The following is a 24922-nucleotide window of genomic DNA, read 5'->3' as shown; positions in this document are numbered from 1 at the left end:
CCATTATCACCATGACGACCACTACCACCAATTCCTAAATTCTAAAACCTTAATCTAAGTTACAAAAGAGGGAAAAAAATTAGTACTGTTAAACTCAAAAAATTCATGAACTATATTAATATAACATCTATATCTCAAATGTTGGAGTATCAACACATGCCTTGTCCTTTTAAAACCTTCAGTTTATATTTTCTTCTATTCATCTTCAAATTCTCCGAGCAAAACAAAAATTAATTTATAATATGTTAGAATTGTATTTAGGACATAACTAGTTATTTTATGAGTGAATCTTGTTTTTGTTTCCATTAAATGTTTAATTGTGTGGTGCATTCCTATGCACAAGATTAGGAGCATATTGTTTGATTGCATAAAAAATATTAACATGTTAAGGTTATTATGGTCATTTTAGAGGGTCAAGGTACATAAACGAATATTGAAAACCTTAAGGTACTAGGTGAAATTGTTAGAAACCTCGAAGGAGGTTTCTGAAAATATCCCAATAAAATAATAAATTCCTGGCTTGCACATGCTGGGTTTAATCAAGCTCTAACCGTACCTGAACTTGTTTTATTATGACACCAAGCACATGAAAAACCTGAATACTCATGTCATAAAGGTTGCAATTTGATAATACCTGTCTGAAATTTGTTATCTACCAATTTGGTCTTGATCCAGTATTTTGAAATTCTTGCTAATTTAGAACTTCATTGTAATCTCCAAAGTATACCCACGGAAGTCGAGACATAGTTGAAAGCTTGCAAAGAATATCCCATGATAATTTTCTTTTTGAAGTTTCAAGGTGTTATTAAAAACCAGTTGAGTGCCGGGAGAGACCAATAGAATTCACTGTGACATCAATGAAGCTAGATGAGTAACAATTGAGGGAGATATCCAAATCTTTCCTCCAAAAGAGAGCTAAGCCACCACAGTTTCCTTGAGCACTTTCTCCAAAGCCATACCATCCAAGCTACAATTTTAGTTTGTCCACACATTGGCTATTGCATTTTGTTTCTAACAGAAAAATAATTGAAAGATTCTCTCTTAGGATAAGACTCCGTGAGCTCTTGAACTGTCCGAGAGTTTTTCAACCCTCAACACTTCCAACTTAAGGCAATCATGGCTCTCAGCAGGACTGAACCAGTCTCCACTGCTACATCCTTTGAAAGAGAAATAGATACCAACTTTGCACTCTTAGACTTTTTGGCAATAGCAATATTCACCATGTCTATATCCTTTGAATTTGGATTCTGTTCACTTCATTTTGTTTTACGACCAACAAGAGGAATACTTGAATTAGAACTCTGAGCTTTTATGATCAAAGGCTTTCGGGTAAGCTTACTTTTTTTATGCTAAACAGCAATTGCAACAAAGCGCATCGCATTCGTTCAATGTCAGGGTACTTTCACTGCTGTGCCAATGTTGCATCAATGAGAAATAATTCCTGTGCAGATGCGCTGGATTGACATGCGGGAACATAGGCTGCCTAATTGGGCGGGGATTGTTATCAGAAGGTGATTTGGGAAGAAATTGCTTAGATGGGTTAGAAATGGGAGGGACAACATTTGGGTTTATGTTCTACAAAGATTCAGATTTACCTGCAGCACTTGGGCTTGGATTTGAATGGTTAAGATGGAGTTTTGAGAGGTTGAGCTTGGAGTACTAAAGGGTTTGTTTAGAATTAGTAGGGGTTGGGCTTGAATTTGGTTGCGGCTTATTAGCTTTTGAAGGTTTAGAATCAGATTAGGTTCAACATAGATTGTCATGCAGGTGTGATAGTTGTGGTTAAACATAACTTTTAATGTTGTTCAAATACAATTTTTTGTATTCATCCCGCTATTGTGGATTTTCATTAAACAAGAACATTATATAAATTTAAGAGAGAATAATAATTATTAATATATATATATATATAAGATAGGTTATATGAATTTTACATATGTGAACGAGTGAGCATTGTCGCTCGTTAGAAAAATTCTTTATTATAATCTTATACTCTGTGTACCTGTCAAAAAGAATCTCTCTAGCAGAAAAAATCTTGTAGAATGAAATCAAATTTGCCCTAATTGTCAAATACAAAAGCAAGATGTCAAAGGACAGAAAAATTTAGAACACGCCGCTCGGGATTTGTTAGATAGATTAACGGGCAATAGCGTGATTGCCGGTGCATCCATTGAACCTTCTTCTACGTTCAAATCTTGTCCTGGTCTGCACGCTATCATTCTTACTTGTCACTTTCTTGTCACTACTAATCATATGTATTATCAGACACAAGACACTCAAAAGAATTTAGCACAAATTTGTACCATCTTGCTTTGTTTGGCACCGAATTCCCAAAGTGATTAGACTGGTTGTTTCAATAATAAAAGTTTTTTTTTTCTAAAGGTTATCTGAATTGTGTAAATGAAATGAGCCATATATGTAGGTAAAAATGAAATAAACAAGATTAAATATCAATAATGTTCTTTGGAAGCATTTTACAATCGAAAGTATTTATGAATACTTTGTACGGTATCATTGTAGAAAATTTATTACATGATTAAGTTTGAATGCATACCAGATGTGCTAAAACAGAAATTTGAACTCTTATATTGACTATTGTCATGCATCCAAACCTATTTCTATAAAAAAAAAAAAAAAGAAATCGATAGTGTGAGAGAAATTAATCTTAAAAGATCATTCTTTAGAGGCCTCCAATTTCTGAGGAAAAGTTATGTACTGCAAACAAACTTTTGAAAAGGGTAAACATGTTAGTTGAATACGTACTTTATACTGCAAGAAATTAAGGATTTGATTCTTAGTATTCTTTCAAAAATGAAGCTAACAAAACTGTTTTATTCCATTTCGCATTGTTAATCATGCTTTGAGAAGGATACAGTTGGCAAGCTGGAAAAAACAACACATGATTTCTGTTGCTTGTTAGCGTCATGTTTCTGTTAATCATAACCAATATTAGGGCATATAAATCTCTCTTTGACTTTTAGTATCTAATAATAAAAATCTTGTTTGGCTTGGAAAGGCATATAGTTTTACTAGAGCCACATTAGATTTACTTGCCTTTTAATGGAAAACAAAACCAAGGGACAATTGGTTTTTCACATGAATAGAAAGATTAATGTTACCTATAAGGTCAGCGTATATAATCATTTAAATGTGCAAATTTACATGTATATTATATGTGTAGAAAGATTACTCTTACGTATAAAGGTTAGTGAATTTTATGTGTAGAGAGATTAAATCTTACGTAAAAGGTTAGCATATATAATCATTTAAACATGCAAATTTATGTGTATGTTATATGTGTAGAAGGATAATTTGAGTTTATATGGAGATAATAATTGTGTACATCAACACCTACTAATTCTAGATGGAAATGACAAGATGCCAAAAAAGTGCACAGTAAACTTTTTATCATGAACATAATTTTTAATCATTTTTTATATTTTATTTTCTATGTCTTTTTTTTTTTTTTTGTCTGCAACGATAGATGTCCTATAACCTAAACTAGCCTAATCTAAGAGAAAGGGACAAGGGGAGATGGTCAACTAAAACCAGCCACATAATGTGGCAAATTTGAGAGAGGCAGGGGTTGAATCCCTGACCTCCAGCACCACCAATGAGGGTGATGACCACCGGACTAAATGGTTAGTGACTTTTATTTTCTACGTCGATATCTTCAATTACCGTCCATCAATCATCGGTAAACTGAGATGAGGTGGGATCTCGTTATTATTTGGGTGAACATAAAGGTGTGAGGTGACTTCATCCTCATTTTTCAATTTATTATTTGGGTGAACATAATAAAGGTGTGAAGTGACTTACATCCTCACTTTTCAAAACTAAAAGCAAGAAACTAAACAAAGGAGCTAATGAGGTCTTAGTTTAATGATTAAAATTGACACCTAAATTTTAGAAATTTTAGATTCAAATCCCCCTTTTCCTTTCAATTCCTTAAATCATACCCCTTTTCTGTTAAAAAATTAAAGAAAAATGAAAAAGTAAACGAAGGGATAATGCTTAAAGAAAGTGCACGAATAATTAATATTATGAGCAGACAATATTCTAAGGAAATTAAACTATTATGATTGGAGTATTTCTTTCAAATTAGCCATGAAATTGGTAAACATTTCTGGTTTTTTTTTTTTTTTTGAGCAGCCTGCAACATTTGTGTTCACTACTGATTTTCGTTTTGGTTGATGAATATTTTCTAAAATAAATAAAGTCGAAAATAACTGGACAGACAGAGATTGTTTAAAGTGACCGTTTTGTAGGGAAACATTATAAAAAGAGGAAGCAGATGGGGACACCAGTGCTTCGGGGCCATGTGCCTAAGTGCGGCGGTTAATTTAAAAATGGTTGAATTTTGTCAAAACGTGACGTCACACATAACGGTCGGTGAAGGTGCTGTTATTCGTTGACGTCCCTCTGGCGCCGGCTGTTGAGCCAGCCGGAATGATGTGAAATTAACGAAGATTTCAAATTGCACTATAGAAAACATTTGATGATGGGACTATTAGATAGATTCAATTAATTTTTGAAGAATATGGCAATGCAAATGCTTGTCATTTTTGGACCATACATCACTTGTTTTTTGTTCTTTTGTCTTTCCTCATTCTCATTTTCTTGCTCTCATAAGTAGAATTTATGCATGTTAGTTGAGTATAATTCAATATTTCTTGTTGTCAAGAATTATGAAATCTACAAGTTATATATCACTTGTTCTGTTGTTTGTGTTTACTTAGAAGGACAATTAATTTTTTAAAAACAGCCACTTGATTTATTCTTTTTTTACCCTTTTTTTTTCTATAAAAAAAATCATCACAATTTATCTAGTAACTCCAGAATGAAAAGAAAACAAAATAAAATCTTCAAACTGATTACTTTGAAATCAACTTTAATTTCTAAGATATCCATCTCTTACTTATCAGACTAACCATGAAAAATGACTATATACTTGTGAAGTAATTTTAGAGAAATCACATCTCATATCTTAAAAAGTTGAATATAAATTATGGAGTATTTTTTTTCTTTTTTGTATTGCATAAATTTGACAATACTAGAGTCCCTAATTAAAGAAAAAAATTGATTTTACATAAACATTAGGAAAAATTTTGTAAAATGGGAATAGGAAGATTTAAAATTCATAAGAAGGGTGTAAAATTTGTGTATGAATTATGGGTTACAATCTACGAATTAAAATAACTAAAAAATATATGACTAAATGACTAAATCATTCTCTTAATAATGTGCACAATATTTGAATAAAAAATGTACTTTAACTGACTTGGATGTATACTATGGTATATATAAGTATAAATCTGAACGTGTGCGTTTAAGTAAATATACTTACATATATGTAAAGTCGAAAATACATTTATGATATACGTGCACATATGTGTAGTAATATGTGCACATAAGAGTAATTTTATAAATTTTCTTAAAGTAGTAATTTCATAATTTCATAAATTTGCTTGCACTAAATTATTTTTTCAGAATTTAAGAAACAACAATCCATACTTCTTTTATAAATTTTTTAAAACATACCCCCATTCTCATAAGTTTTGAATGTTCGTATCCCTTTTTTTTTCTTTTTTTTCCTTTTCAAAATATCACTAAAACATGACTGTGAGCTCCGTCAAATGGACTGTTACTACGTGTCACAGAGGTCACAGGCCGAAGCTCCGCTAGTACACTTGTGCACCCCAAAGCCGCGTAAAAATGGGGCCGAGGGATCCATTGGCCCAGCACAGCAACATATATACAATATTCCATAATCCCCATATTAGTGCAAGAAAAAAAAAATGATAAACTATTTTCGCAGGACATTTGTACGTGCAGATAATTCCTAGTCTACCATTTCTCGTCTACACAAAATATATAAAAATAGATTGGTATAATCGTTCGGTTGTTCGTACAGGTATTCTATGGACACTTATAATTACATCAAAATTACATTCAAAAAAATTGCATTCAATCAATCGTATGAATGCACGTATTTACAACTAATATAGATTTGAACCCCAATTTTATAGTGAAAAGTTCTTTTTTTTGATATTTATTACATGTATTCTTTACTTATTTGTTTATTATGTTAAAAATAAAGAGTAATTAATTATCCTATCTATATAATCTAACTCTATTAAAAAGGACAAATGCAACTCACCAACCTTTGGTCGGGTGGTGTGTTGGAAGGTCAAAGTTCAATTCTTACCTCCCACCAAATTATCATTATATGTGGCTGCTTTTAACGACTTTCTCCGATGAAGTTTTTACTCTCATCGGCTCCTCCATCTTTATATTAGGATAGATTAGGTTATAGGTAAAAAAAAAAAAAGGAAAAACCAACTGAGTTATACAACTGGTAAGTAAAAACTGCCCATCGAGACAAAGGAGTGATTGATTACCCTTTGAATTTCTTTTAAGTGCAAATTGTAGAAAAAATTTTGAATTACTCATGGTGACCAACTTTTGTTTTATTTATTTTACAAGTTTTATTTTTCCAATCTTTTAGTTGTGGGTCCAGTTCTTTTGCTCTTTCCTCGGTGTAAAATGACAGCCTAATCAACAGCCTGGAAAGAGCTGTTGCAATTTGCTCTAAAAGGCTCCAACCTCTGGGATTTCATTTTAATGGTGGCATTGTGGTCATCTTTGCTGGGCTGTCTGCTTTCTGCTTCATGCCTGCATTTCACTCTTCAAAGCTATTCTTGGTTCTGTTAGTCGGGTCAGGTTAGTGACAACAGTTTTCAACTTCATTCTTCTATATCTTGTTCAAACACTTGTAATTCTGCTGGACTATGCTCCATTTCTGAACCAAGAATATATTTTTCTGACATGTTCTTGTTTAAAGTAGGTTTCTTTAGTTGGTAGTTAGTGATATTTGTGGGGAAAAGGAATTTCTGGATAGATCTTGGCATTAGTTTCTTGAATTGAGCTTGTGGTAGTTGGGATATTGTGGCTGTTTGAGATAATTGTTTGTCTCTCAATTTGGTGTCTCAGCTCATGTTTTGCTGAGTTTTAGAATTTTGTGGGGAATTTTGGTTAGTTTGGGTACTTTTGCAGGACTTAGGGGTGTTAAAGATGCTAACTGTGGGAGTTAGAATGTGGATACTTTTGGTTGTATTTGTATCGATGAATCATGGATTCTATGCCTCATTTACTCCAACTGATAACTACTTGCTTGCCTGTGGATCTTCCCAAAACGTCACCTTTTTTGGTCAGACTTATGTTCCTGATTCAGTTCGATCTTCAGTTGCTGTGAAAGGTCAGGGGAACTCTATTGTTGCAAACTCCAATTCTAGTGGTGCCGCTTTTCCAGTCTACCTGTCAGCTAGAATTTTCCCCAGTCGTAGTTCATATAAGTTTGATATTAAGCAAGAAGGCCGGCATTGGATCCGTCTGTACTTTTACCCCATCCCGGGCAACAATTTAACATCTGCTACATTTACTGTCGTAACAGAAAATTTTGTGCTTTTGAACAACTTCAGTTTCAAGAGCTATAATGGTTCTTACTTATATAAGGAGTATACAGTTAATGTAACATCAGACATCTTGATGCTCACTTTCATTCCTTCAAACAATTCAGTTGCTTTTGTTAATGCAATTGAAGTTGTGTCTCTCCCGGATATATTGATTTCTGATCAGGCACAGGGTGTATCTCCAACTGGCCCATTTAATGGCCTTTCTGGACGTGCATTGGAAACTATTTATCGTCTAAATATGGGTGGTCCTCTGATCACTCCTCAGAATGACACCCTGGGGAGAACTTGGGAAAATGATGTGAAGTACCTCCATGTCAACAGCTCTGCCGTGAATGTGTCAGTTAGCACCACAAGCATAATGTACAAGACTGCAGTCACACCTGAAGTGGCCCCAAATTTCGTTTATTCTACTGCTGAGAGTATGGGAGATGCAAATGTACCCGATGACAACTTCAATATCACATGGGTCTTCAAAGTTGATCCGACTTTTATGTACTTAATCAGGTTACATTTTTGTGATATAGTGAGCACCTCTATGAACACACTTGTATTCAACATATTCATAAATACTGATTTGGCATCTGGGAGTCTGGATTTGTCTAACCTAGCTGGCGACTTGGATGTTCCGTACTATAGAGATTTTGTCGCCAACTCATCAAATGGCTCAGGCACACTGACGGTTAGTGTTGGTCCAGACAGAAGTGCTGAGTCCTATAATGCAATCATGAATGGTTTGGAAATCATGAAGATTAGCAACGAAGCGAGAAGCTTGAACGGCGAATCATCTGTTGAAACCCTCCTTGTTTCGCCTTCCAGAAAGAGCAAGACAGGAATCATAGTTGGAGCTGTTGTTGGAGGTTTTGCGGCGATGGCAATTATAGGATTGTGCTATTGCTGTTTGTTAGCCCGCAGATCAAAGACAACTCACCAGGCTCACCCCTGGCTTCCTCTGCATTTATATGGAAACTCATTGACTGTGACAAAAATGTCTACTACCTCCCAAAAGAGTGGAACAGCAAGCTGCATCTCACTTGCTTCTTCCAATGGCCGGTTCTTCAGTTTCCAAGAGATAATGGATGCAACAAACAAATTTGATGAGAGCTTGCTTCTTGGTGTTGGTGGATTTGGAAGAGTCTACAAGGGAACACTGGAAGATGGGACTAGAGTGGCTGTCAAAAGGGGAAATTCAAGATCTGAACAAGGTATTGCAGAGTTTAGAACTGAGATTGAAATGTTATCCAAGCTTCGGCATCGCCATCTTGTGTCTCTTATTGGTTATTGTGATGAAAGGTCTGAAATGATACTGGTTTATGAGTACATGGCGAATGGACCTCTAAGAAGTCATCTTTATGGAACAGATCTTCCACCTCTCTCATGGAAGCAGCGCCTTGAGATTTGTATTGGTGCTGCTAGGGGACTTCATTATCTCCATACTGGTGCAGCTCAAAGTATCATCCACCGTGATGTGAAAACAACAAACATACTCTTGGATGAGAACTTCGTTGCAAAAGTTGCTGATTTTGGTCTTTCTAAAACTGGGCCTGCTCTTGATCAGACACATGTTAGCACTGCTGTGAAGGGTAGCTTTGGATATCTTGATCCTGAATACTTTAGGAGGCAGCAACTCACAGAGAAGTCTGATGTGTATTCATTTGGCGTTGTTCTGATGGAAGTGCTCTGTACAAGGCCTGCTCTTAATCCTGTTCTTCCAAGAGAGCAAGTAAATATTGCAGAGTGGGCAATGACGTGGCAAAAGAAGGGCATGTTGGATCAGATAATGGATTCAAATCTTGCAGGGAAGGTTAATCCAGCTTCTCTGAAGAAGTTTGGTGAGACAGCAGAAAAGTGCCTGGCAGAGCATGGTGTTGACAGGCCTTCAATGGGGGATGTGTTGTGGAATTTAGAATATGCTCTCCAGCTTGAGGAGACCTCTTCAGCTCTGCTGGAGTCGGAAGATAATAGTACAAATCATATTACTGGTATTCCTTTGACACCTCTTGAACATTTTGACAACAGTACAAGTATGATTGAAGGGGTGAATTCTGGGACTGATGATGATGCTGATGATGCGGCAACTAGTGCTGTTTTCTCTCAACTAGTAAATCCGCGAGGAAGGTGAAAGTAAAATCTCTGATACTAAGAAAAGTTTCGGCTGTATTTTGCATTCTCTCCTCGGGGGTCATTTGGTCTGCAATGAGAGGACTGCGATCATTGTAATTCTTTTTTTACCTATATTGGATGTAATAACTCCATTCTATATGTATTATAGACGATAGGTGCAGCTAATGCATCCATGAAAAGTGACCATTGTTTTTCACTTACAACAGCATAGAAGTTTCAGCTGTTTGTTATGTAAGAGGAAAGGATTGATATGATTGCTGTTAGCAATGTAATCATACATGAATTATCTTGAATTAAAGGATTGCAATGCCATCTTTTGAATTGAGCTTTTCCTGTTATGAGGTAGTTATCTTCTCTGTAAATTTGTTCTCACTTTCTGGTGTTTGATTCCAACAATTTATTAGACGCTGTTATAGTTAAAGATTACTGTAGAACCTGAAAACTGGCCAACTTCACAAAGCAGATTACTAATGATGACCTTCCGTCCCTCGTTCACAAGCAGGTTTGCTGAAAATTCAACCCAACTTGAGTGACACCTTAGAAATTGCTCTTCTTGGTTCTCATAAACGAGGTTTTAAGTACATCACTACTCGCTATGCTTTTACCGTTTACAATTCCCTTCTTTTTCTGTTCATTGGATCAGGGGCTTCTGGTGATAGTATGTGCAGTGTAGACATAAGAACAACGGATATAGACGCTAACGTAATAAATGTAGACACTAATACAAGAAGATGCAAAAACAGAACAACTTTTTTTGATACATTAAAATTTGTGTCATGCATTCGATCTCCTCTACTGAATTTCACAACTCCCCATCTAGCACGCTAAATCGTTCTTTGAAGTACTTCGACAACAGAGGATCTAGATCCCTATTCATTTTCCTATATGAACCTGAATTGACTATTAATGTTGTTTTCTTTCCTACAATACCCTCATTATAAGAGCGAATGACAAGCGTAGGTAACAATATACTAATTGTAATGTATGCAGATCTTCAGATTGTTGGGGCTATCTGCGTCATACTAAATTTGGGGCATACTAATAAGATGAGTTGGTTCTAGTTTGCATTCCTCAATTATCCTTAAATTTTTACTTTGATTCCTAAACTGCAAATTGTGACACTTTAGTCCATAAACTGTAAAACTGCCACAGTCAAAAATAGTGTTTATTGGAATTCTCAAAACTCAGAGAATAATAGCCCAACGAGTAGCAAAAAAATTAAAATAACACAAACAATTCCAAAATTAGAGGGAAAAAAGGAATTTAGTGACCAAATTGAGAATTGAGAGAAACTAGAGAAAGTTTTCTCTTGTCAAAAATAATTTAGTGACCAAAAAGGAATTTTCTCATATCATCCTCCATTCCATCCGAGAGCACTTGAGAGAGAGTTGAGAGAATTAATTCCTTGTCTTGCTTCATTTCCAGCCGAGAGAACTTGAGGGAGAGCTGAGAAAATTTCTGTTGTTTGCCTCCACTCCAGCTGAGAGAAACTAGAGAGAAAGAGTTGAGAGAATCTCCTTGTCTTGCTACACTTCAGCCGAGAGAAACCAGAGTGCCTTGTCTCCATTTGCAGCTGAGAGAAACACTTTGCCTTGCCTCCATTTCCAGCCAAGGAGAAAGTAGGAAGGTGAGCTAACCTCCAGATTGAGTTGTAGCAGAAAAATAAGGTAAAATGGCTAGAAACTTCAGCCTTTCTATATACTTTAGAGGGATTTGGATGCATGTTTGGTTTGAGGTTGGATTGAAGTAGAAACTGGTAGTAGAAACTTGTTTCATTGCTGGAAATTTCCCAGCTTGGACCGAACTAGAGATGACTTTTTTTTTTTTTTTTTTTTCCAGATTTTGGCTCTTATTTTGCTGCAAGTTGCTAGAAAATCCTTGAATCGCTTTTCATAGATGAATGTTGGTGAAAATATAGAATGCGTGTGAGCTTGTGGCTGCTGAAATTTCCAGGTTGAAGCCGTGCGTTAAGCATGTTATGGACAATCTTGTTTCACAGCTTTTCATTCGAAATTGTGGAGAAGATTTTACTAGGAATGTATGATATATGTCTTATTCTTGCTTTGCATGATATATGCAGTATGTTTACCTTTGAATTTAGTAGGAAGTTGATAACTTAGATGGAAACAGTTTGAAGGAACTGCTGGAAATCTTGCTTTACTGGCTGAGTGAGGGAGAGAAAGAATTTTTCCAGTTTCTTTATGACTTTTGGCTGTAAAATTTCAGGTTTTTGTTCAATATATTTTATAACTCACTAATCTTTACATGCATGTTGGGTTTGAGTGAAAAAATAAAGAGTTTTGTTGGAGGAAAGTTCATTTGGCAAATTGCCTTCTTGCTGGAAATTTTTCCAGCTTTGGAACCGTGGAAGAGGCTTGAGTTTTGAGCTCTTAGATGCAAATTTCTTTGCTGAATTTTGCTAGAATGCCCGATTAATACCTTATGTCATGTTACAAGCCTATTATTGGGTGATTTATGGTTGAAAGTGAGTAAGTGGAGTGCTGTTTTGGTGAGAAAAGTGAAGAGAGACTTGCTAGAAACTTTCTTGTCTGAACCATAGGGTGAAGCTGTGTTTTTCCAGCTTGTGGCTTCCATTTTTTCCTAAGTTTTTAAAGGAAATTCATGCTTTATAGGTCATGATATATTGTATGATTTATGCCTGAACCATGAAAGAAAGTTGAGTTTTGGATTAGAAATCCACTTGCATGTAACCTGTTTTGGAGGAAACTTCTAGCCTTGAACCATGGCTAAACTTCAGCCCGTAATTCAAAATTTTGTTGCTATTTTACTATACATTCAAATGAGATACTTTGTTAAAAGTTATTTGTCAAATTTTGGTGTGCTAAATTCCAAAAGTTATAAGGGAATTGGAGTGGTAATGCTGGAATTTCTGCTTGGAGCCCGAATGTCACCATAATCACCATTTTCTTTCCAGATTTGACACTAAAACATTGACTGCAAACTTGCACATATTGGTTTATTGAACTCTTAATTTTCTAATCAGGACATGCATGAATAAATTCACTGGTTTTTGGAGAAAATTTGAAGTAATCTTGATGACAAATTTCTGTCAAAAGAAATTGAGAGTGAGGGCAAGCTTTCCGATCTTATTTTCAAGAATTTGGTTGCAACAACTGTATACCTTTTTACCTCAATGTTTGATAACCCATTTTTAAAACTAGAGTTATGTGTTATTTCACTTATTTTGACTAATATAATTTAGTAGTTTTGGAAAGAAAGTTAGTTTTGTCGAAAGGTCGAGTAATTGTAGCTTGGACATATCTCAAGAGTCGGTGGTGAGCTAGAAGGAAACCCTGAAACCGAGGCATGACTGTCCACTTGATTGGGTGAGTGGTCCTTGTATGTATTCATGATTAAATGTTCAAGTATGGTTGTGGCTTATTGCTTGGTGAATTGATGGATTGCTAAGTGTAATCGTTTGAGTTTTCAACTTAAATTGCTATTATTATTCACTGATAAAAGGCAAGTGTGTACTTTATCGCATTCGACCTACTTACTTTTCGAACCATCAATTGTTTAACTGCTACTGTTAACTGTGCATGACCGTTTTGGGCCCAAACCCCATCGACGGTCGGCCTATTTGAGTCAGTAACAGGCTCGGTCGAGTAGGACGATAGTCCCCACCGAGAGGTAATCATCGAACACTGGAAGGAGAATGTTGGGTACTGTTACTTAGGAAATGACACTGAATCACTGAACAAGAGTAAGTGCTACGTCTAGAATCGGACAGGAGTCACCTCTATAGCCTGTATTAGTACCGTATCCTTTCGCATTGAACGTGTTACTTGTTTTAGATTGCTAATTGATATATATATATATATATATATATATATGTATATCATGCTTTATGATTGATTTGTGATTGTTATGATTATTTTGGGATGGATGGGTTCACTTGGAACCTCATTGGGTATCAGCTCAACCCTTATAGTTGTTTTCCTTACAGGAGTGGAAAACGGGTATGTGAGAAACCAGTAGTACAAGTTCGAAACTTGGAATTCTACGTTGGTGAATCTTTTGTATTTGAAGTAAAGTTATGCAGACTTATTATTTTGAGGAATGTACATATTAATTGATATAGTTAAGATAACTCTTGTTTTGGCTGAGGATATGTAAGTGTGAATGGATTGTTAGTAGTTAATCTAAATTAATGTTATCTTTAAAGTTAATGTGAGTGAGTGAATCTTGACGAGAGTCAGGCCTAAACCCTAGGGTTCATCCTAGGGTGAGATGGGGTCATCACAGTTGGTACTTCTATAGAGAGTGATGACTTGGAGAGTGATTCGAATCCAGTTGTGGGCAGTTGTGCTACCCTTCCACCAGATAGGGTTCCTTGCCATATTGTATAGGGGTAGTTGTTTGTGAAGGTGAATTGAACTGATTGAACACGTACTGCAGATGAAGAGGGCATTAAAGCTAAAGGAAGATAAGTGCCATGACAGAATCCATGGCTTATTTCTTTTGAATTATTTGGGACATACTCTTAAATATGGTACACACATACACACATATATATGGTAGTTGGATTTTATTGATTCCTATTTTGTTCCACAATTATGCATTCTTATCTATTTTTATGTGTCTTATATGATTATTCCAACTAAATAGCTTCAATTAGGTTCGAGTTTTTTTTATAACCATGATATGATAGCAGTACTTTTACCCCTTTATTGATGTTGTGAGCTCTAAATAGGAAAACCTTGAACTAACATTTTAAAGGGAGATTCCCTTCTTGCTTTTACATTCAGTTATGTGCTATTACATGTCTATGTGCTCTAAGTGGTTTTAGTTTCGTAGTTTGCCATTACATTACCTACTTAGTCTGAATTTGATTTAAAAATGCTTGTTTGTTTTACTCTAATTTTTATCAAGTTGTAGTTATTTAATTAAATAAAATTGTTAGGTTCTTCTTTTTTTGTTCTCCCTTGCTAGATTGTAGCTAGGACCCCATATGTAATAGATTGGTTTATTTTCATCATTTTCCCTTTAAATTATAGTTAGGTTCTCAAATATAATAGATAGAGTTTGTGTGTCTCACATGCTCCTATGTGCTTGCGAGTTCACATGTTTTTATTATGATTTGCATCTAGATATTATGCTTATTTGTTACGTGCTCTATTGCTGTGTTTACCTGTTTTAATTCATACTTTATTCCCTTATTATAATTATATAACTATTAAATGTACGCCATTACCACATTAGTCCAATGTTAGTTGTGACATTTCCCTATTTCCTTACTAGTTCAATGCTAAATTGTACCTCTATTCACATGTTAGATTCATGTATTGATACATTTTACACCCTATCGTAATCCGTAACACACAAGCCACAGGATCAAGAATTGGATAGTATCAATGTTTGACCAGCAAAAATCTAATTGAACTTGGACCGCACAAGAACGTATACATTGGCAGATGACACCACAATCAAATTGACTACTTAATTTATAAGTTGATGAGTACGTTAGGCACTACTCTTAAGATATTCAAAAATAGCTTTCACAAGCCAAAGAATTGTTTCACTCAAGAAACTAATTGCTGAATTATTCTCAAAGCCATGCATTATGCTTCTAAAGGTTGGCTATTTATAGCCAAATTACAAAACCAAATGTACCAAGATTGTGACGGCCCCACCTTCCTCTAAGGCGAACCAAAGGGTCGGTGGATCGCCTGCCCAACTCTCGCCAGGACTACGGATCCGAAACATACGTAAACCCTACATGACTTGCAAAAGAACTTTGAGAATACGAACTATTGGAAATGACAATACCCTAAACGAAATGAGTAAACGCTCCAACGAAAAGTGCAAAGGACTGCGGCCAGATCAGAATCCGGTCAAATTTTTTCCTTCCTCGTTCAAGTTTCGCACTCGCTCGATTTCCCCCAACGGATACAAGAAAGTTCATCAGAACCATAAAAACGTACTATTTCAGCCACATAAACCGAAGAGACATGTTTAAACAGTTATATACATGCATTGAAAACTTCAACATATCAACTAGCAATACAAGATCGGATATCCCTAATGTATCCAGCACAAATTAGGGTTTACTAATACAGAGGAACTTAATAAAAAACATAACTATAACTCGCTCTACTCCCTTCTTCAAAGTCACGGATCAAAAATGTTGTTCCCTGAAAGGAAAACAAAAGGTAACGGGAAAGGGGTGAGTTTATACTCAATGAGGTACCAAAAGTATTAGCAGTCAAGAATCATGGAATTTCACTTTCAATCAGTCACATATGCATACCAAATAAGGAAATGAACAAACATCTCAAAGAGAAATGATACGGGTGGCTCTCAGGAGCCAAAATTCCTATTGCAGTACTTGATCCCAATTCGTTGACGCTCCATCAATGTTTGAAGAAACAAACATGACCGTAGACCCCACTTGACATCAAATTCCGTCCACTGAACATACCCCTTGCCGGGCCCGAACGCCTCAAGAGGAACAGCGGTGGTAATATTCGAGTATACCGGAAATCCAGAGTCTTCAATACCCAAAAATGTTTCAGAAACAGACTACCGTGGCTCATTATCTAATCGGCCAGGCCCTTGCCGGCTCGACTCGAGTAACTAGCCACAGGATTTGAGCTCAGAGGTCACAGAAGGGTTGTTGGATACAAGCCTCCAAACGACGTCAGAACAGGCACAGATAACAGATTCAAATTCACACAGTAAACAATTACACAGGTAAGAGAACGAATGTGATAAAGTACACCCTCATCTCATTCAGAATAAACAGAGTTCATAGTCATTCAAGTCACAAATTTCAAGTACAAATAAATCAGTTAAACAACAAATCAGGGGAGTGGTACACTCACCAGTTCAAGTAAAGATAACTTTAAAAGTTTTCTCCCAAAGGATGGCTTTGATCACCGTCACGTCCTAACAACAACCAAGGTAAAACAATTATGGTTTCCCCATCCACAAACCCAGGAAATGGAATGCATAAATGAGGCTTGACTCCAAGTCGTGTGCCTAGTCAAGTTAACTACTAGTACAAAGAAATAACAATGTGGCGTTGGAGTAAAAAGATAGCAGTTGGTTTTAAAAACATGAACAACCCTAAAATCTTTTACACAAGTCGCGAGTACATTCAACTAGCCCTCGAGTGAAAATTTGGGCAGCATGCCCTTTGTATTTAGCTATTTTTCATCCATTTATGTCTTCATTGTTTTTCTCAAATCAGCCCCAAAGTCACACACAAGCAATGTTACCACAATAGCCCTTCAACTAGGCTTAATGTCATTCAATTACAAAACAATACTAGTAAATGCGACTGGAAACCAAGTTTAAGGACAAACAACAAAATACCAGGTTTGACGTCTCTTAGCATTTCGATTACAACTGAATCTACACCTATCGGTTTGGGGTATACTTTATAACGTTTCGAAGCTAAGACATAGAATTACAAATCTTATGAAGACATCGACAGCCAATTCATTCATTTTCAAGGTCAAAATATGCAATCTCAGAGAAAACAGAAACTGTCCCCGAAACAATGCATTTGGCAGTCAGGGGTAATTTTGTTATTTTACATGCTACAGTGGTCTGATTGAGCTGAAATTTTACAGGAAGCTATATAAATCTATTCCCTACAACTTTCATGTTTTGATTTAGGCCTGATTCAGCCTTTAACATGGACAAATTAAACAGATCAGAAGCAGGACAGATTCCTCTCTAAAGCTGAAAATTTGATGATTCAATGCTTACTAATCACATCGATGTCTTAAATCACTACCCAAGTCCCTATCCAAGCTCCTCCACATCATATACTATGTAAACAACAGTAAACACACTGAAAATCTCAAACCCTAGTTCAACAATCCAACATATCATCCAAACTAACAGATTAACCATCTCAAGCCAAGAATATAAGATTCTATCCAAACTTAAACAAGATTAAAGCAGAGAAAAAGGAAAGACAGTCATGATACCTTCCAAAAAGTGCTTGTAGGTGAGAACCACACCCTTTTCTTCCACAACTTTTATCACACAAAGCTTCCTAAGTACTAAAATGAAAGTTTAATTGGTTTGGGTTGGGTGATTTCTCTCAAACTAAGATGATTCAAGATGGAAGTTGGAGTTATCTCACTTGGTTTCTTCTCTCCTCAAGCTCGGCTGAAATGTGCAAAAATGAAGAGAAAATGAAATGAATTCGGTGATAAAAATGATGGAAATTGGTTGGTCAAACAACCATTGGATGGTCACCACTTGTCACCTCAAGATTAAATCTTTAATTTTCTTTCTTTTTGGTCAATAATTTCGGCTCTCTCTAGGATAATTAAGGACTGATGTTTATGAAATAATAACAAGAGGATTAAGGTAATAAGGTGGTGGTCAAGTGGTGTATTCAATCGGTAGCGAACGATACACTTCGGTTCACACCGTTTTTCCTTAACTCGCACGTACTAGGGTTTTCACTTACAATTCACTAATTTATTATTATTACTTCCAATCACACACTTTTCTTATTTAAAACTCACTCTTAACCATCCAATTTAATACACACTCCGTACCGATTAATCACACTACCAAAAAACGTACAAACCCTAGTTTATCCTAACGATGAAAGGAAAGGGAAAACTCTTAATTCTATTCTTTATTTCAACAATTGGAGAGGTAAATGAGTAGTATAGCTATCATAAAGTAATTGAATCAAAATAAAAGAGAATTTTAGTCAAATTTTTGTATTTAGAAGAAGTAAGAAGGTCTTGATTAAAGTCCACCATCCATTGGTTTCGTGACAAATGGCGAACTAGGGTGCATTTTCATCCTTTTGGCTACCAATGGTTAATTTACCTAGCTAACCTCTAATTATCCCCGAGCACCTTGTAAAAATAATATTTCCTAATACAACGCCCCTAGTCATCAAAATTTTATCGCACTAGTGGGTCCCACGTCCAATATACACTACTAACGTCACATAGACTAACTTGTACCGGAAAAAAAATGTCTTACCAACTTAATTCCCTTATAATAATCTCTCAAAAATTAAGATAATAAAGAAAGGTATAGAAATTGTATGCACGAAAATAAAAGAAATTTTCGGATTCTCACAAAGATTACACTACTTAACTAACCAATTAATGAACTTATTAAGGCCCAACTTAAAGCAAAAGTTGGCCAAATTTATTCTCCTAACTAAAAGGTTCAAATGACTCTAAGAAATAAGCAACTAAATGGATCCAACTTGTAGACACCAAAATTTTGATTTTTATTTAATTCAATTTTAGCTCTATTTATTATTATTATTCTTGTTTTATTTTATTTTATTGATTAAATGATAATTGGTATTCATCTTTGCTTATTTTCATAAATTAGGTTCATAATTTTAATTTTTAAGATATTTTTGCATTAAAATTTTGAAAAGGAAAATCCTCATAAAATTCAAAAAAGTGTTTTTAATCCTCTTAGATTTAATTTCTTTAAAATAAATGAAAATTTGGCAAGGTAACTTCAATTAGGAATTAATTTTGTTTGTTTACCTAAATTAACTTTGAAAAAAAAAGGAACAGATCCTCGCACGCGTGCAAACAACGCACTATTCATCATCCTCTTCGTTACCAGATTTTCGCAGCTGGAAATGAGAAGCAACAAATGGGATTTTTCTTCATTTTCTTTTTCTCCAAGATTACCAGTACACAATGCCACCTCACTCACCAGAAGATGTCAAGAATATTCTGGAAATAAGAGCATCAAACGGCTCAAAAGGGCACAAAAAATGCAGCTTCATCCCAATCGTTGCTCCAAGGGTTTTGGGGATTTTGGTACCATATAAATGGATGAAAACGCATCCATTAGGAGAGGACAACAAGAAGAGAATGGGGTGGTGGCTGGAGGGGAAAAACTAGAGAGCTACGGGCTGGAGAAAGGAGGAAACCGAGAGAGATTAGGAGTGGAAGTTGCGGGGTAGAGGAAAAAGCAAGAGAGGAACCGAGGGAGATTCTGGAAGGTTGTGAGAGAGAAAGGGTGAGGGAGAAGGAAGAAAGAAAAGGCAACAACAGGAAATTGAGGGAGGGGACTGAAACTGAAAAATCTGGGAACCAAAAGGGGGGAAGAAAACAGAGCACGAAAAAGGGAGAAAAGCCTGGAACTTGGGAGAGAGCTTCGGAAGAGACCGAGAGAGTGAGATAGAGAGTAAGAGGGAGGAAGAGAGGAATCGGTTGCCATTCTTCAAGAGACAAAGCAGCAACTGGAGCTGCGGCTTTTCACCGAAGCTTTCACCATTTCACTCCACCATCGTCACCTGCGAGCTTCACCGAGAGAGAAAGCACTGTAAGTTATCTTTTTCTTTAAATTTCTGTTCAGATTTTGAAGCTTTCAAAGATGAATTCCTTGACTTAGCTTATGGCAATTTTCCTGTTGATTATCCCCGATTTCGGACATAAATGCTGTATGTGTTGACTGGATTGGAGTCCCTTTTGTTTCTAATAATTTTTGAGGCTAGTCGCAACCTCATTTTGAGTAAGGAATCGGTGAAATTTTTCATGCTCATCTTTTGTTTGATAAACTGCCCAAATGACAATCTTGAACCGAAAGAGCAAATCTTTTGCATTTTTTTTTGTATGCGATTAAGAGGACTCTGGCCAGTCCAAAGCTAGCTAGAACCTTTGAGTTCACTAGTTGGGGGAAAGGGGGGGAACGAAGCCAAGAGATGTTGGAGTCGCTTCTGTTTTGCTGTCTTGCAATGGTTTAGTGTGTGTTTGTACGTATGGGGTGAAAAGGAAAAAAAAACTCCAGTCAGTCCAATGCCGGCTGAAGTGATGATTTCTAGTCTTGGTGAAGTCTCGTTGAAGTGATATTTTCCAGTCCAGCCTTTCTTGTCATTTTAGTTGCTAGAATCTGTTTAGGATCTGTTTTCTCTCCGTATGGTATGATAGCCTTTTGGATGGCTTGAAAGATTGCTGTTTGTTTGGGGTTTTGTTACCTGCGTCTGACCTGAAATGTTTCGTTGCAAAGTTGCAGACGGTCGAATAAGAAAGCTCCTTCGAACTAGATTTGCATGCTTTGTTCTCAATTTTTTGTGTTTAACTCAAAGAGTTTTATGTTGAAAAATGGAAAGAATACTTGGTAATCTCATTGTTTTGATCCAAGTTTTATTGGTTGAGCTACTAGTTGTGTTTGGATTATATTCAAGAACCCACCAGAAAATTGAACCCAGCATTCAAGAACCCAGCAGAAGCAACAAAAGATGTCTTCCTTTCTTTGCGAATCTGTTGGGGAGGAGGGATTTTGAATCCTTGATCGTGTGTCATTGCATGGTTTTGTTGGGTTGAGTTTTTGTGGGATTAGTTGACAGGTTTGCATGTTTCATTGGATGTTCATGGCTGTTTTTTTGCATATGCTGAAGCCGAAAACAAAGTGTTGCGGGACGAACAAAAATTTCCAGCTTTGCATGCGTTTTTTCTTTTTTTGTGTGTTTAAATCCATGGGTTGTGGGTTCTTTTCCTAGTATCTTGTTTGTCTTCTTGGTTTGGATTTATGTCTAGCTGCTGTGATTGGATTTTCTGGGGATAGATGATCGTGTTCGGATGATGTTAATTGAATGGGTTGAAGCTTTGTTGATTTTAGATTGATAAACTAGGGAGTTTTGCTTGAGTTTTGCATTTAATCTACCTGGTAGAATAAGGAAGAAGGTTGCGGAAGTAAAAATTGCAGAAGCATTGTTGCTGAAGAAGAAAACTGTTCTTCGTAAGCTTGCATGGGATTTTCTCAAAATTGCACTTTACCCCCTCACGTTCCCTATAATGCCACTATGGCCCATAAAATTGAAAAAATAATCAAATTTTATCCTTTTAAAATGTTAACTTTCTTTGGTATGTCTTAATGTGATTTTTAAATAGAATTTTGTAAATTTAGGATGCAATTTGAAGGTTTAACAATTTTTGATAGATTTATGGTTTTGATTTGAATTTTTGTAAAAATGGCTCAAATTTGGTAATATGTTTTGTTTGGGGTTTGATGAGAAGGTTTTGATTTATTTTTGTGAATTTCATGATTTGTTTTGATAGGCTTCATTTAAGCCCTTAATTTTAATTTATTTCATTTTAGACCCCAATATTTGTAATAATAATAGGTATTTGATTCCTAAAACTTTTTTAATTGTTTCAATTAGGTCCTTGTTTGTTTTGATTTCTTGAACATGGGTTGTTTATTTTTATGTAAATACTTTAATTGATTCAATTTAGTGTTTATTTTCATTTCATGTGATTATTTGTTAATTAAAGTGATGCCTTGACCTTTTAATTTGTTTTGGAGGGTAAATAAGAAAAGTTCCATTTCATTAGGTCACCAATTCAAGGGAGGTACACTGTACTCTTTATTTTGATTTTTACTTGACCCTATGTGCCCCTATGTGACTTTATGTGCTTAATTGCATGACTTTTTGAATGTTTTATTTCATTTATTTACTTTAATTGTTTCGATTTAGTATATTTATTTTAATTTAATGTTTGATTATTTAAGAGACATTTAATGCCAAATTGTAATAGTTAGGGGGTTCAAGATATGTATTTAGATAGAATATGTAATAGTTAGGGATTTATTTATTTATTTTATTCCTTCTCCCCTTAGATTGTAGTTAGGGCCCCAAATGTAATAGTTAGGTTTCTATTTGCTTTATTTGCTTTGTGTGTTTTGCATGCTTATGTGTTATACGTGTTACTCGCTTTCCTAGGAATTTGCATCTAGATATCATGATTATGTGCTATGCGTCTTATGTGAATTTATGTGTTTACTTGCTTTTATTACGTTTTATATGATTGGTTTAGTTATAATCAATGTGCGACGTCACCACACTAGTCTAACGCTAGTTGTGGCCCTTTTGCAGACTCCACACTAGTCTAACACTAGTTGTGGCCCTATTTCCCGTTTTCTCGCTAGTCCAACGCTAGTGAGAACTTATAGACATGGACTAGTCCAACGCTCGACAGCTTAGAAAACATCCGCGCGTTAGATCATGATTGTATGGCAAACCATGACATTTTATGTATATTTTCTACTTTTTAGGGTTTTTACCATTTTGCATGACATTTCCCTTATATGTATATCCCTTATTCCATATTTCCCTTATATATATTCCTTATCCCCATGTGCGACACATGACATTAGATTTGCATTCCATTTAAGAATTAGAACTACGCTAGTATATTTGCATGATTAAATAGGAGAAAAACCCCTCGAATATGGGATATGGACGAGTTTGGGATATGGACAAGTTTGGCTCTCTAGCCTTAGCACACTCGTATTCCCTCTATTAAAAGGAAAATCTAGTCACGAATCTTAGTTCCCCGCATCCGTTATGATGCATTTCCTTAGGTCATGTATATTTATATATTTGTATAATTTTCTTTTCTTTTCTTTGAATTTCATATTTTTGCATATTCGTGAACTCTTCAAGGAGTCATTTTTAGACGTCGTAATTAATGCGATTTGCACAAATTAAGATTTGAAGAGATATTCCGACCCCCCGATATTCTCCTAAGTTTAGGTTTTGCATCCATATAGTGACATCAAAAATATGATAAATTATTAAGTTAAAATAAAATTTTTTTTTACTAAATCACGCAACTAGCTTTGGCAAGGTTGAAAGGGTGCCTTGGATTTTATCCTTGCCTTCCCTTTTTTCAAATGTGACTCACGAACACTTTTATTTGATTTTCGAAAATTTGGAGTCATTTAAAAAGGGTTTTTCAACTTTTTTATTCAAAATTCATTTTAGGTGACTTGGTACTCCTTAACTGAATATCAAGTGGCGACTGCTACTTTTTATTATTAAAACCCTTTTTGAACAATTATTTTGGGCCAAAATCATCGCATTTTTAAGTTCCATTTGGGCCCATTTTCTTTATTTATTTTCTAACAATCAAAAACACATTTTTTACTCAAAAATTGAATAAAAAATTCATTTTCATAAACAAGCTAATTTTTTCATTTAAAAATGGGGCGCGACACAACTTACATGCAAGCTAGCACACATTATTCCAATATAAACGATGCAACTAAGGTAAAAATAACTCAAAGGAAACAAGCTTGATCTGCTTCAATTGTAAGCTCTTTATGTGAATTTATGAACCACAATATGTGAGGACTAGTAAAATCTCCTATATTTTTCTTAAAATCCTCTTTTATTTGGAATTTATTACTTTATAATAGCCTTACTACTCATTTACCCCACAATAAGTGTAAATAAACATAGAATCGAGGGTTTTTCTTTTCGTTTTCAAGTTATCGTAAATTAGGATTTTTACACCTTTTCGTAGTGTGATTATTCGGTACGGAGTATGTATCAAATTTAGTGATTAAGAGTGAGTTTTAGATGATATTAAGTGTGTGATTGGATGTGATAATAATAAGTTAGTGAATAATAAGTTAAAACCCTAGTACACGCGATTTAGGGAAAATCGGCTTGAACCGACAGGTATCGTTCACTACCGTTTGAACACACCACTTGACTACCACTTCATTAACATAATCTCATTGCTATTAGAGCCAAAATATCAGCCCTTAATCAGCTCTTTATGGCCGAAATTCTTGACTACAAAACCAAGGGAAAAGAAAAAAATTTGAAAGTTAATCTTGTGGTGACAAGTGGCGAACATCCCAAGGTTGTTGACCAACCAATTTCTTTCATATTTATCACAAAAAATCACTTCATTTGTTCTTCATTTCTTCCATTCCAGCCGAACCTTGAGGGAGAAAAAACAAGAGAAGAAAACTTCATTCAATCTTTAGGGTTTAGCTCATTTGAGTGAAAAATCAAGAATCTAAACCGATTAATCCTTTCTTTGAGCACTTGAGAAGCTGAGGGTGCTAAAAGTTCTACAAGGAGAGGTGGTGGATTTCTCTTGCAAGCATTTTAATGAGGTATCATGGCTGTCCATCTTATTCCTTCCCCTTAATCTTGCTTAAGTTATGTAGCAACTTGTATTCTTGGCTTACGATAGCTAGTTAAGTTATTTTGATGATTATGATGGATTTGTGAGTTAGGATTTTGAATTGGTTAGTTGTATTACTTATTGTTTAGATAGAATATGATGTGAATAAGTTTAGATAGGGAGTGGTAGTAGTGGTTTTATACATGAATAAGAAGATTATCACTTGAATGCATTAATTCCAGTTTTAAGTTTTTGTACTACCCTGTTCTGGTCAGTTTCATTCGGCCATGATAGAGGTTGAATTGGGCTTAGCTTAAAACATGAAAGTTGTAGGAAATGATAATTTATAGTTGCCTGTAAAATTTTACCTCAATCCGAGCACTGTAACATGTGAAATGACAAAAATACCCTTGACTGCCATAG

At 35.4% G+C, this 24922-nt stretch overlaps 1 protein-coding gene across 1 annotated transcript; it reads left to right on the top strand.

The window, feature by feature from the left end:
• The first annotated feature begins 6559 nt into the window (after positions 1–6559).
• Positions 6560–9921, top strand: LOC140003759 (receptor-like protein kinase THESEUS 1). Its single transcript, XM_072048435.1, has one exon. It carries the CDS (start codon positions 7075–7077, stop codon positions 9592–9594), a length of 2520 nt encoding a protein of 839 aa, XP_071904536.1. The 5' UTR covers positions 6560–7074; the 3' UTR covers positions 9595–9921.
• Positions 9922–24922: the final 15001 nt, after the last annotated feature.

This window comes from Coffea arabica, chromosome 5e, assembly GCF_036785885.1.
Source record: "Coffea arabica cultivar ET-39 chromosome 5e, Coffea Arabica ET-39 HiFi, whole genome shotgun sequence".
NCBI lineage: Eukaryota > Viridiplantae > Streptophyta > Magnoliopsida > Gentianales > Rubiaceae > Coffea > Coffea arabica.
Note: the sequence above shows the minus strand (reverse complement) of the source record. Positions and strands in the feature narration are given on the sequence as shown.

Excerpts from the sequence above, each read along its gene's own strand:
- LOC140003759 (XM_072048435.1), top strand. The coding sequence starts at position 7,075 with ATGCTAACTGTGGGAGTTAGAATGTGGATACTTTTGGTTGTATTTGTA.